At 41.0% G+C, this 11,902-nt stretch overlaps 1 protein-coding gene across 1 annotated transcript in view; it reads right to left on the reverse strand.

The window, feature by feature from the left end:
* PSMB7 (proteasome 20S subunit beta 7) overlaps positions 1–11,125 on the reverse strand; it is a 50,117-nt gene extending 38,992 nt beyond the window's left edge. The window contains exons 1-4 of the mRNA XM_072431386.1: positions 11,023–11,125; positions 9,980–10,073; positions 9,171–9,268; positions 7,899–8,039 (exon numbers count right to left, since the gene is read on the reverse strand). Coding sequence (XP_072287487.1) covers positions 7,899–8,039; positions 9,171–9,268; positions 9,980–10,073; positions 11,023–11,084 — 395 coding nt within the window. The 5' untranslated portion in view covers positions 11,085–11,125. The remainder of the gene's footprint in view (positions 1–7,898; positions 8,040–9,170; positions 9,269–9,979; positions 10,074–11,022) is intronic.
* Between the last annotated feature and the right edge of the window lie 777 nt (positions 11,126–11,902).

Here is an 11,902-nt window from a genome sequence, read left to right on the forward strand (position 1 = left end):
AAGGTCTATAAGACATGTCACTGTCTGTCCCTCAAAGGGGCTCACAATCTAATGTCCCTACCCCAGTCATATATCTTTAATGCAGTCTAAGGTCAATTTTGGAGAGAAGCCAATTATCCTAACTGCATGTTTTTTGGGATGCGGGAAGAAACCCACGAAGACAGGGGGAGAACCTGCAAACTCCATGCAGATAGTGTCCTGGAAGAGATTTGAACCCGGGACCCAGCTCTGCAAAGGCCAAAGCACTTTCCTCAGAGCCACCGTGCTCACTTTGCTAGAGCATTTGACACAGTACCCCCATAGACTGGTAATGTGCAAGTTATGGTCAATAGGTTTAGAAAAGTCATTATAAGTACCATTTCTCTGTTTGCAGATGACACCAAACTATGTAATGGAATTGGGAATGTAATGTCAATAATGTAATGTAATGTAATGGAATGTCAATACAGGATGTCTATAATCTACAACCAAACCTGGATGTACGGTTTGATTGGGCAGCCAAATGGCAAATGTCATTTAATATTGAGAAATGTAAAGTACACTTGTGTGTACAAGTGTATGCACTTGAGAGCTAACAACATGCTTACTTCATACTGTCTACAGTAAACACATTTGGGGGAGTCAGAAATGGAAAAGGATCTGGGGCTTCTGGCAGATAATAGACTTAATAACAGCATGCAATGTCAAGCTGCAATATCTAAAGCTAAGAACTTTGTTTTAAAAAAGGAACAGACTGCAGATATCAGGACATAATCCTGCTCCTGTACAAAGCATTGATCAGAACACATCTGGAATATGCAGTCCAGTTTGGTCACCAGTCACAAGGTTTACAAAGGGCAAGAGGGTGCTCTGCATCTGGATGAAAAGAAGTTGAAGCTCCGGAAGGAAGGAATTTTTCACTGTAAGGTTTGTGAAAACGTGGAATAGGCTCAGCCAGGGTGCTGGATGCTTTTCTAGAACCACAAAATTTAACTGGGTATTAAAGCTAAGTACAGGTAACAGAGATTGTTGATCCAGGGAACATCTGATTGCTTCATTGAATCAGGAAGGAATTTTTTTCCCGTTAAAGCAAATTGAACCAGGGTTTATTTGCCTTCCTCTGGAAATGGGGTTTTAATCTGGGATATGTCTATTCACCTAGTGGTTGAACTTGGACTTTTTTCAACCTAACAATGTGACTATGCAAAACAAACCCGTGATTTACACACACCTGCCACACTGCACAACCAGGTAGGAGGCAAATTGACATACTGACTCAGCAACTTCCTATTTCACCTCTGTTCAACCGTATAAACCAGACAGTGAAAACACCTTTGTTTTGCCTGGGAATCCATTTTTAAGCCCTCCAATAGCTACAGTGAAAATCATATTTGTTTCTTAAGATAAGTGACTGATAGTGTCGAGTTCCCAGTAATGTAGATGACATTTTTTTGCCATCCAGAATTGCTGGCTTGCCTTGAATAATCAGGCTCTTCTAAGTTGGGGAGGTATGTTTTGCCACTGCTCTTCAAATGTACAACAATGTAGTTTCAAACTGCATACCGTGTTTCCCCGAAAGTAAGACCTACCCCGAAAATAAGACCTAGCACTTTTCCCCCCAACCTGCCCTAATATAAGACCTACCCCGAAAATAAGACCTAGTAGAAAAATAAAAAAAAAATAAAAAAATAAAAGCAAACATAAATTAAAACAGTACTCACCGAGCGGGAGACAGCGGGCGTACACACAGCGGGCTAACACACAGCCGCACAAGCCGATGCTTTCCTTGTAGTTCCGGCTCCTGTCACAGGCGGAGTGATATTACATGCACTTCGCCTGTCAGAAGCTGAAGTGTATGTAACCAGGCTAGTTCTAGTGAGCCCTTAAAAATGTGTTAAAAAAAAAAATTAAAATAATATACTCACCTGATACGCGATCCTGCGTGTGTCTCTGGCTGCAGCACGTCTCTCTTCTCTCCTCTGCCAGCATCGTGTCTTTTCCTGTTTGTAAAGCAGGAAAGAAACCGGCACAGCGCCACCTGCTGTTCCATGTCCTAACTGCCGAACAGTGGAAAAAAAGCACAGAGTGATCAGAAGGGGAATTTGTAAGGGGAATTTGGGAATATGGTAAGTGTTTTTTTTCATTAAAAAAAGTATATAAGACCTACCCTGAAAATAAGACCTAGTGTGTTTTTGGAAGCCCAAAAAAATATAAGACAGTGTCTTATTTTCGGGGAAACACGGTAGTAGCTAAAGAGGGGTGGCTGGAAGTAGTTAACAGCTGCAGCTTTCAACTAAGGGGGCGTGTTGTTAGAGTGTTGTTACAATTTCCTTTTGTTATGTTTTTTTTGTGACTTTTGCGCTTTCTTGAAAAAAAAAGAATAAAATGACTGAATCTTTAAAATTTTTACTGTTTGTAATAGCACATAGTGAGTTTGAAGTTAAGACTTTAGGCAATCTGGATCACTAACCTGTACATACATACCAGTATTTCCAATAGGTCTTATTCACCTTTACAGAGGCATGCCTATACAACCCTATGTCTAAGGCTGTGTACACATGCTCAATTATTGTTGTTAAAAATTATTTATGATGAATGTCTGTCGTTCATGGATCTACGTTAGACGACCTCTGCATAGTTCTTCCCAGCCCCTTTCTGGTGGGCTGAGTGCCCAACTGCCTTGCTTCCCTCACCTCTTAGCAGCTCTAATCCTCTGAACAGATCATGGTGGGGGCTGCTCTGTGCTCAGCTAGGATCCCTTAAGAGGAACAGCACAGCTAAGATGAGATCTGGACAAAAGCAGCCCCACGCCACATCTGCTAGCTTGTGCTGAAAAAAAAAAGAAAAGAAAAAGGAGGAAAAGCTGCCTGTAAAATATTTCTGCCTGAGCGGGCGTGTACAAGTAGGCGTGTGTAATGTCATTGACAGCACAGTGTGATAACTGTGTATGTAAAGGCTGCATATTCTATGGCCTTACAACTCACTGTGCACAAATCTCCTAAACTGTTGGTCGAAATGACTTAAAAGTTTTAGGGTGCACCGGGGTCTCTGAGTTAGTAGTTATCACAATTAGCATCCCAGCTTTCAGGAATTTCAAGATATGGGAATCAAAAGTTTAAAAACACATTGGCAGTGTTGTTTTAAAACCAAGTGCACCTAGGAGCCCCTAAGTGAAAATGCAAAGTGGGGACCCCCGACGCCACTTACATAGCAAGGAGCATTTCGGTGGGGCCTCTAAATTGATACATACCTGTCACAAATTTAAAACTGTTATACTAAGCTACCCTGTCTGGTTCTCTTCTTTAAACCACGATTTCCTTACAATAGTGGGGTGTAAAAAAACAAAAATGTAGGTGCAAGTGTGGGACACCTTTGGCCAACATCCCCTAAAAGGTCATTACTATGTCATCATCAGAACATGAAAAGCTCTGCCCATCAAAACTACATCTTCTCATTCCAGACAAAATGGGGTTTAAAGGACTGAGCGATGGTTTCGGTGGTGGTTTCTACTAGCTATGAGGGTAACCTGTGTACCCTGAAACTTTCAAGTCGTTACAACCAACAGTTTAGGAGATATGAAAGTTTGAACACGAGTTGCTAGGCTGCAGAATATGACATGCAGGCTTTACACATACACAGCTATCACACTGTGCTGCTGATGATGTCATTACAAAGGTGTTTTTTTTATTATAAAATAAGGTGTTATCACATGCACAATGCTCCTATAGCATCATCAAATTTTACCACAATTTTAAAGTTATTAAGTGACTTTCACCATTTACATAATAGAAAAATGTATTTTTTTTTTTCATTTTTGGGGGAAGACCCTCCCCTTCTGTCTTGCTATTATGGTAAAGACTGAAGGATAAATCCACAGCCTCCTGGGATAATTGTGTCACACATTCCAGATGGCTGTGGTCTGCTCCTTCTGCATATGCCCAACATTGGAAATGCATTATCAGGGGCTTTCCTATAATGTAAAAAAATAAGTTCTCAATCTCACACATGCGCAGTGGCATCAGCAGTTTTTTTTTTTTTACTATTTTAGGAGGACAAGTCATCTGATCTCACGTTTGTGCAGTGCAAATTCAGATGAAGGAAGCACCTGGAAGAAAGAAAATATCAGGGCTGGACAGAAGGTGAGCATCAGGAAAAAAAGGAGGAAAGCTGGGCTGAGTGGAACTTGCTGGGCTGAGTGGAACTTGCTGGGCTGAGTGGAACTTGCTGGGCTGAGTGGAACTTGCTGGGCTGAGTGGAACTTGCTGGGCTGAGTGGAACTTTTTACCTTTCATAGATATAGCCCTGGGAGGCCACATTTGAATTCAGGTTGAATTCACACTGGTGGTAAGGTTGCATTTACCCCTCACTTTCCTCGCTGCTTGAAAAACTTGCTAGGCCTTGAAAAGCCCAGCACTTACTGTCTATTACCAATCCCATGTGCCTATCAGTTGCCAGTAGTCACTCAGAAGCGGGAAGTGGCAGTTTACTGTTGATGTAAACTAGGCCTAACTTGTTACACTACATTCATTACTCTGTTACACTACTAAAAGGGTTACACTTTGGCAGCACACAATGAAATGCTGCATGACATATTCTGAAGCCTTACAACTCTTTGTAAAAACCCTCCCCAATGCTTTTTGACATACTAAAGGAGCAGGTAATGGAAAGTTGAAACAAATTATAGGGGGTAGGAAGGAACACTGACAATAATAGGGGTTGCTGGATATCTATGGCATAAACTGGGAGCACCAATCCAACTACAGCTTCCCACCACCTGGCTGAAAAATAAAATTCTGGAGAGAACACATTTCAGGTGATGTGTATTTTTGTATTGAGGGAGGGTGTGGCTTGAAGAGATCAACAGACTCTGAAAAGTTAAAAATTGTAAAAAAGTCTGTAGGAGGGATGCAGCATGTATGTGTTTTGATGCCAACTATTGAAAGAGTTACTTGCAAATACCATAATGAAATGTCATGGTTCTCAGATACTTTTTTTGGATTCATAGTCAGGTAATGCGCTGAATTTGCTCAGCTGGCCAGTAATCTGTCACCTGTAGACTACTTTTCCAACAGTGGAGTGAATGAATTCAAATCATTTTAAATGCCAGACTAAAGGACATCCATTTACACGCTATCAACATAAAGAAGAGACCCTCAATATCTGAGGCAGCTAAGAAAGGTTTCACCATCGAACTCTTCTAGAAAGTTTTAGATTATGGACACCTAACCTGGAACATTGTATGAGTTTTAAGTGGTGGTAAATAGTACAAGAGGTTATTTTTTGCCAACAAAACTATACTTACCTTCATTGAGATTATGATAATGGATATATCATGTTTATTCTATGTGTTTTTTGTTCCCTTTTATAACCCTTATCTGAGGGGACTGTTTGAATGAACTTCTAATGTATGCTTGTCCAAATATATATAAAAAACCCTATACTGTGTACTTACTAGCTTGTTTTATACAGACCTAACATATTTCAAAGTGCTCTACAAAATTCGGTCACAAATTGTTCCCATGAGAAAGTAACAATTCAATGTTCCTAATACAGTCAGTCTGTGGTCTTTTTTTGTAAGTTATTATTGCAACCAATATTTTATTCTGCACATTTTAAACCAAAATTTAATCACAGAAAAATGCACACATTAAATATATGTGTGAGTTGTCTTCTGCCAAAGGATTTAGGATTTTTGCCCAGACAATGAATCATGCACTAGTGCTGAAAAACACAGAAGGAACAGTACATTTCAATAGTTAAGAGTTTAAGAAGACAAAGTCCCGCAGTCTGCATATACATGCATTAATTAGGATGTAGTATTTTTTTTTTTTGTCATGCCCTGTGACACAGCTATGGTAAAACTCAGGATTCAAAGCATATGTCACAAACATTTTGTTGTTTGCCCAAATAAAAGGCAGCTCCTCAGATTTAAACAAGTGCACCACAGAAAACATTCTAATGTGCAATATTAACCATAAAAAAACTCTGTTCCCCAACTTCTTATTGTCTATCTGCTTTTGCCCCACATTAAAGTCATTTGTTGATGAAAAAACAATGACACATATATTAAAGTACACAAGGCTGTTACATGACAAGGCACCCTGTGCAATAGAGAGGGCAGCAACTGCCAGTTGCCTTGAACAAAAATATGGGGCTAGGAGCCTTAAAGTGGACAATGAGTGAGCAACAGCACACTCATAGTCCATCAAATAGACTCCTCCCTACTTTTTTAGCTACCGTTGGAACTCCCTTCGCCCATATGTTTCCAAACTTCTTGACGCATTGTCTATAAAAAACTCAACGATTACCTGAGCACCAACTCTCTCCTTAACCTCTCCAGTCTGGCTTTCGATCTGCCCATTCCACGGAAACAGCCCTTACAGTAGTGGCCAATGACCTCCCCAGACCTAAGTCTCAAAGCAACTTTTCCCTCCTATTTCTTCTTGATCTTTCCTCTGGCTTTTGACACTGTTGATCACCGCCTTCTAATCCAAATCATGAACTTTATTCACTGCTTTCTCTTGGTTTGCTTCCCACCTGTATGACTGCTCCTTTCAAGTTTCTTTCAATGGTAATTCCTCCCTTCTCACTTTTCTACCTGTTGGTTTCCCAAGGGTCAGTCCTTGGACCGTTCGCCTTTCCTCTGTACACCTCCTCACTCGTGGTCTCATTTCCTCCTTTCGTTTACAGTACCATCTGTATGCTGATGACACACAAATCTATTTGTCAACCCCTGACTTGTCTCTCTCAGTCCTGGATAAGGTTTCATGCTGTCCATCAGCCATCTCATCATGGATGGATGACAGATTTCTGAAAGTCAACCTAGATATAAAACAGAACTCATCATCTTCCCCCCCTCAAATTCCAAATCTCCCCCCGATATATTTCTAACTGTTAACAACACTTATGTATCCCTTCCCTCAGGAACGTTGTCTTGACGTCACCTTTGATTCTGCCCTCTCATTTAATCCTCATATTGAGAACATTTCCAGGTCCTGTCACTTTCACCTGCGCAACATCTCCACCCCCACCTGTTCCCAGAGACCACCAAACTCCTTGCACACGCCTATATCATCTCCTGTCTGGACTAATGTAACATCCCCCTCTCTGGTCTTCCACTATCAAAATTCTCTCCTCTACAATCTATTACGAATGCAGCAGCTAGACTCATCCATTCTTCCCACCGCTCCTCTTGTGCTGTATCTCTTTGTAGTTTCATTCATCGGCTTCTATTTCACCTGGGAATCAAATTCAAAATCCTGTGCTTTGCCTTCAAATTTCTCCACAGTTCTTGGCCCGCTGCCTTTTCTGACCTGGTAGAAAAATACTCTCCTAGCTGCTCTCTTCGCTCCTCTAATGACCTACTTCCTGCCTCATAACCTCCTCATACGCACGACTCAAAAGACTTTTCTAGGGGGTGCCCCAACTCTCTGGAATGGTCTCCCTCATCCTATTCGGCTTGCTCGTGCTTTCTGCTCATTTAACCTCCCTGGCGGTCTGAATAAGTATTTTGAAATGTCAAAATGGTACATTTAAAAATACTTATTTTAAATTTCCCGCCCTCCAGCCACACGTTCGCACTGAAGCAGATGCTTCTTTTCAAACTTGCCTACCCATCTTCTTCGTTCTCCTAAACTCTCATTTCTTCTCACCACTTTATCTCTCCCCTTCCCAGTTCTGTGATACTTCCCCCACCTCCTAGATTGTAAGCTCTTTGGGGCAGTGTCCTCTCCTCCCCTTGTGTCACGCTGTGTTGGCGCTATATAATTCCTGCGTATTAACAATAATAATAGTGTGTGGAGAAATAGGGGACAGGTGGAATGTCTAGGCTACTCTTTTTTAAGTACATTTGTGTTCCCTAACTGTAGTTATCACACATACAGGTTTGCTAGGTGTTCGATATCTAAAGGCTTTCTTACCTAAAGAGCATCTGCTTCAGCATACGGTTAGCAGTAGCCACTCTAGGCAAACGTCCTGTAGAAAGGGAATGCAGCTCTATGTTGGAAGAGATCATCTGGGTGGTCATTTCTGTATCAGCTGCTGTACCAGCACCGCAACAACTAGAAAACAAAGATAAATTCATGGCTTGCAAAAATGTTTCAGCACCATTTAGGAATTATATTTATACAGAAAAATAATAGCTGTACAATGGGGGACATCCTATTCAATTCTGTCTAGGCAAAGCACTAGCACTTTTTGATAGTTAAAAAAAAAAAAAGAGCTATGAGATATGTTGTGCGTTTTTCGGAGACGCTGACTAATTTCACCATATAATAGTTTCATTATTACACATTACAAACATGTCGTACAATATACACACATTGATTGTTCTTATGTCTGCCATACCCATGAAATCTGAGAGCCTACCTAAATAATCCATTTAGATTCCATCCAATCAAACCCTTTATAGTTATTGCTGGATAACAAAAAGATTATACAATCACATTTTAACATGTATGGTAAACACTACACTATGGCATGCCAAACTAGGAGCTATGGGTAACTGCACATTGTCATATTTGTGATTTCTTATTAAATATTATTGATAAGGTAACCAGAATACAACCTCATTGCTAGTCTGAACATAATTTTACCTAAACTTTTTTTATATATAAAGTGAACTTAACATTTTGGATAGAGTAAAGAATAGTTGAAATGTTTGTAAGGTTTTATTTGTTTCAGGGAAATTTTCATTCACTTCTTGTTCAAGGGACAACAAAAATAAGATCACATCTCTCCAAAAGGAGAGAATTTTCTTGAATACTTGTCTGTATTGTAAAATTTTGCCCATGCTACCAAAGTTCACCTGTCACCAGTTTACACTTTCACTTGTCATCTAACTTCATCTTCAGATTTAGGTGATGAAGGAAGTGGCAGCAAGATTAGTAGAAGAAGCTATGAGGTGTACTGGTTACCTTGCTCTGTATAGGCAAAGCACTCGTTCACGTAAACATTGCAATAACAACTTAAAATATAGTCTCACTGGAAATTATTTTAAACCTTTGCTGCTTGAGCCCTTAAAAAAAATAAACAGGGAAGAGATGCTATGCTATTTTGCCCTTTTGTCAGGCATTTCCTTTAGTTTTTTAAGGTTATCATTAGTGGTTTTAATACATAATCATAGAAAAAAAACTACAACAGTTCATTTTCTTGTTCTTCACAGTCTGGATTTTCGCAATGCATTTACTTACTAGACATTGGGGGCTATGTAGTGGATCTTTGAACAGTTCTTGTCAGCTACAACCATTCCTTCAGTGGCCCTCGTGTCAGCACCAAGTATAACCCCATCCTATAGGAAACATAATATCTCAGAATGAATTTATGGAGCACACACTTAAAAAGAATCAATACAAACCAAGTATACTACAACACTAAAGCTACATACACACTTCCAATTATTATCGTTGGAAAACGAACGTTCATGCACGATATATATGAACGATCGTATAGCACCGATCCTGCACATAGAGTTAACGACACGATCGTTCGTAGATATTGTACACACAATAGATACGATCGTTTGAACGATAGAGGAACTATGTGCACGACAGGAAAGTGAACGGACGTTCGTTCATCACGCATGCTCTGAACATGGACGATCAACGAACGACCGTACACACGAACGATGTTCAACGATCGTCGCCCAATCCGATCCGTCGGTCCGGTCGTTCGTTCGTTTCCAGCGACTTTCCTCGTTCGTCGGCGTCGTTGGTTACTTTTTTACGAACGATTTTTTGCCCAATTGATCGTTCGTCGTTCGATTGGAACGATAAAAATTGGAAGTGTGTACGCACCTTAAGCCAGTAATTTAAAAGGTCAAAAACATATCAGGATTTCACATTTTCATTTGCCCCTTTTTTACAATTGAACAAATGCCAACAATCCAGTTTGTGGGTCGCATGACCGAATTGTATTTTGCATTTATAAAAAGAAATACCTCATACATACATTCTCAGTGATATACTGCTGGTATACTGTAATATTATGCTGGTAATCATACCTTAAACACAACACCAGCAATTGTGGTACCAGTTTTCCGAGCTGCAGGGAGCTTGTGCCCTTTCTGTAGGAACTCCTTGTCTAGAAGAGCATTTCTATGGAAAAAAAAAAAAGATTAATAAAATTTTTAACTTGCTTTGATATACAGTAGGCCTTTCAAGTATAAAAGCATTTAGATTTTTAAAAATTAACTATACAAACATAGTTCTGGGTAAAGTTCCTCATATGGAAAAGTATAATGGTAGAACTGGGATGTCAGAAAACTAAGTAATCTTTGTGTAAGTCCTGTCTTATTTCCATGGTATCACTAAAGCTTTTGCACAGGTCCTCCCCTCTCCATTAATGTGTGATTAGTGTGTTCTGCACTGATTAATGCGCAGGCTGGATTATTTGACCAAGAAGGATGGTGACAAGAACAGTCAAAGTCTGTTAGGAAGAGTGACTTCAGTGGAGCAGTCATCACAATGGGAAATGGCAGGGCCATGGAGATCACTAATCAGGGGGATGCATTTGCAGATTGCATCGCTATAGGTCTGCTTCAGAGGCAGCTCGGACCTCTGTAGAAAGACCACAGCTTACACATGGGAAACAAAGATCGCACCATGCAGCAAGCACCACTTTATAATAAAACAAGCATTTTCATGCTCCTAGAATATAAAACAGCTGGTTTAAAGTGAAGGAATCACATGGACTTCAAATAAGAAAATGTGCTGCATAAGATTTCTAATTTGACAAAGCTCTTTTCAGGATGAACACCCTAGTAGAAACAGAGCAGGTCAGACCTATGTAGAAAGGCCACAGTTTACAAATGGGTAACAAATGTACCATAATGCAGCAAGCATTGCTTTAAAAGAAAAGAAGCACAATTTTGTTTTGATGCCCCTGGAATTATGGCGAAAGACTTGTGCTATATATTATTCCCTCCAAATTCCTATTGTGACACTTTCCAGCTAAACTTTATACTCCGAGTGTCTCCAGCAAGTAATTCATTACAGATCTCTGTATACTCTACTCTTTCCCCTCAACTACCCTGCCCGCTCTCACCGCCTGCAGTTGCCGAAATCAAACCCGCCGACGGCAGCAAAACGCATAGTCACGTCTGCCATCTTGGTAGATGCTAGAATGGAGTTGTTTAAAGGAGGGGCGGGGGAATACGGAATGGGCGGGGCTTATGATGTGACGCGATACGTACTGAGAATTCTGGGGATTTTTCCTGTTTGCAGCTGCGTGTTTCAAGTTGCTGTGAAGAATTTCCCGGCTGATCTCTACATTTCAGATCGCCTGTCAGTATTGCAGGTTATTCTTACTACTTTTGCACTCATTCTTTAGGGTGAAGATTTATTTTCACTCTTACAAGATTGTGTAATTGGCAGATGGCCACGGGTAGGATCTAAGGGTATAAAAAAGAGCTTCTGGTGGTGGGGGTGCTATCAGTAGGTACAGGAGGGCAGCTGGTGGTGGTGTGATTGGGGGTACAGTAGATCGCCTGGTAGGGTGGGGGGGTGCGAACTGAAGGGTATAGGAGACCATAAGGTGCGGTGCGATCTGGGGGCACAGGAGGGCACCTCGTGGGAGGGGTGAGCAATATGGGGGCACAAGATGGCACCTGGTGGGTGAGATGCAATCTATGGGTACAGGGGACCACCTGGTGGGGGAGTGTGATGTTTGGTACAGTAGATCACCTAATGTGGGGTGCGATATGAGGTGTACAGAAAAGCACATGCGATCTGGGGGCATCTGGTAGGGTGGTGCAATCAAGCCATACAAAAAAAGACCTCTTGGTCGGGGGGGGGGGGGGGGGGGGTTTTAGGTGACACAGGAGAGCATATGGGGGCTGCAAGCTTAGAGTAAGAGAAGGCACTTGGTGGTGAGGTAATCCAGAGGTACAGGAGAGCACCTGGTGAGGGGGGAATGTTGCTATCTA

The sequence above is a fragment of the Pyxicephalus adspersus genome, chromosome Z (genome assembly GCF_032062135.1).
Source record: "Pyxicephalus adspersus chromosome Z, UCB_Pads_2.0, whole genome shotgun sequence".
Lineage (NCBI taxonomy): Eukaryota > Metazoa > Chordata > Amphibia > Anura > Pyxicephalidae > Pyxicephalus > Pyxicephalus adspersus.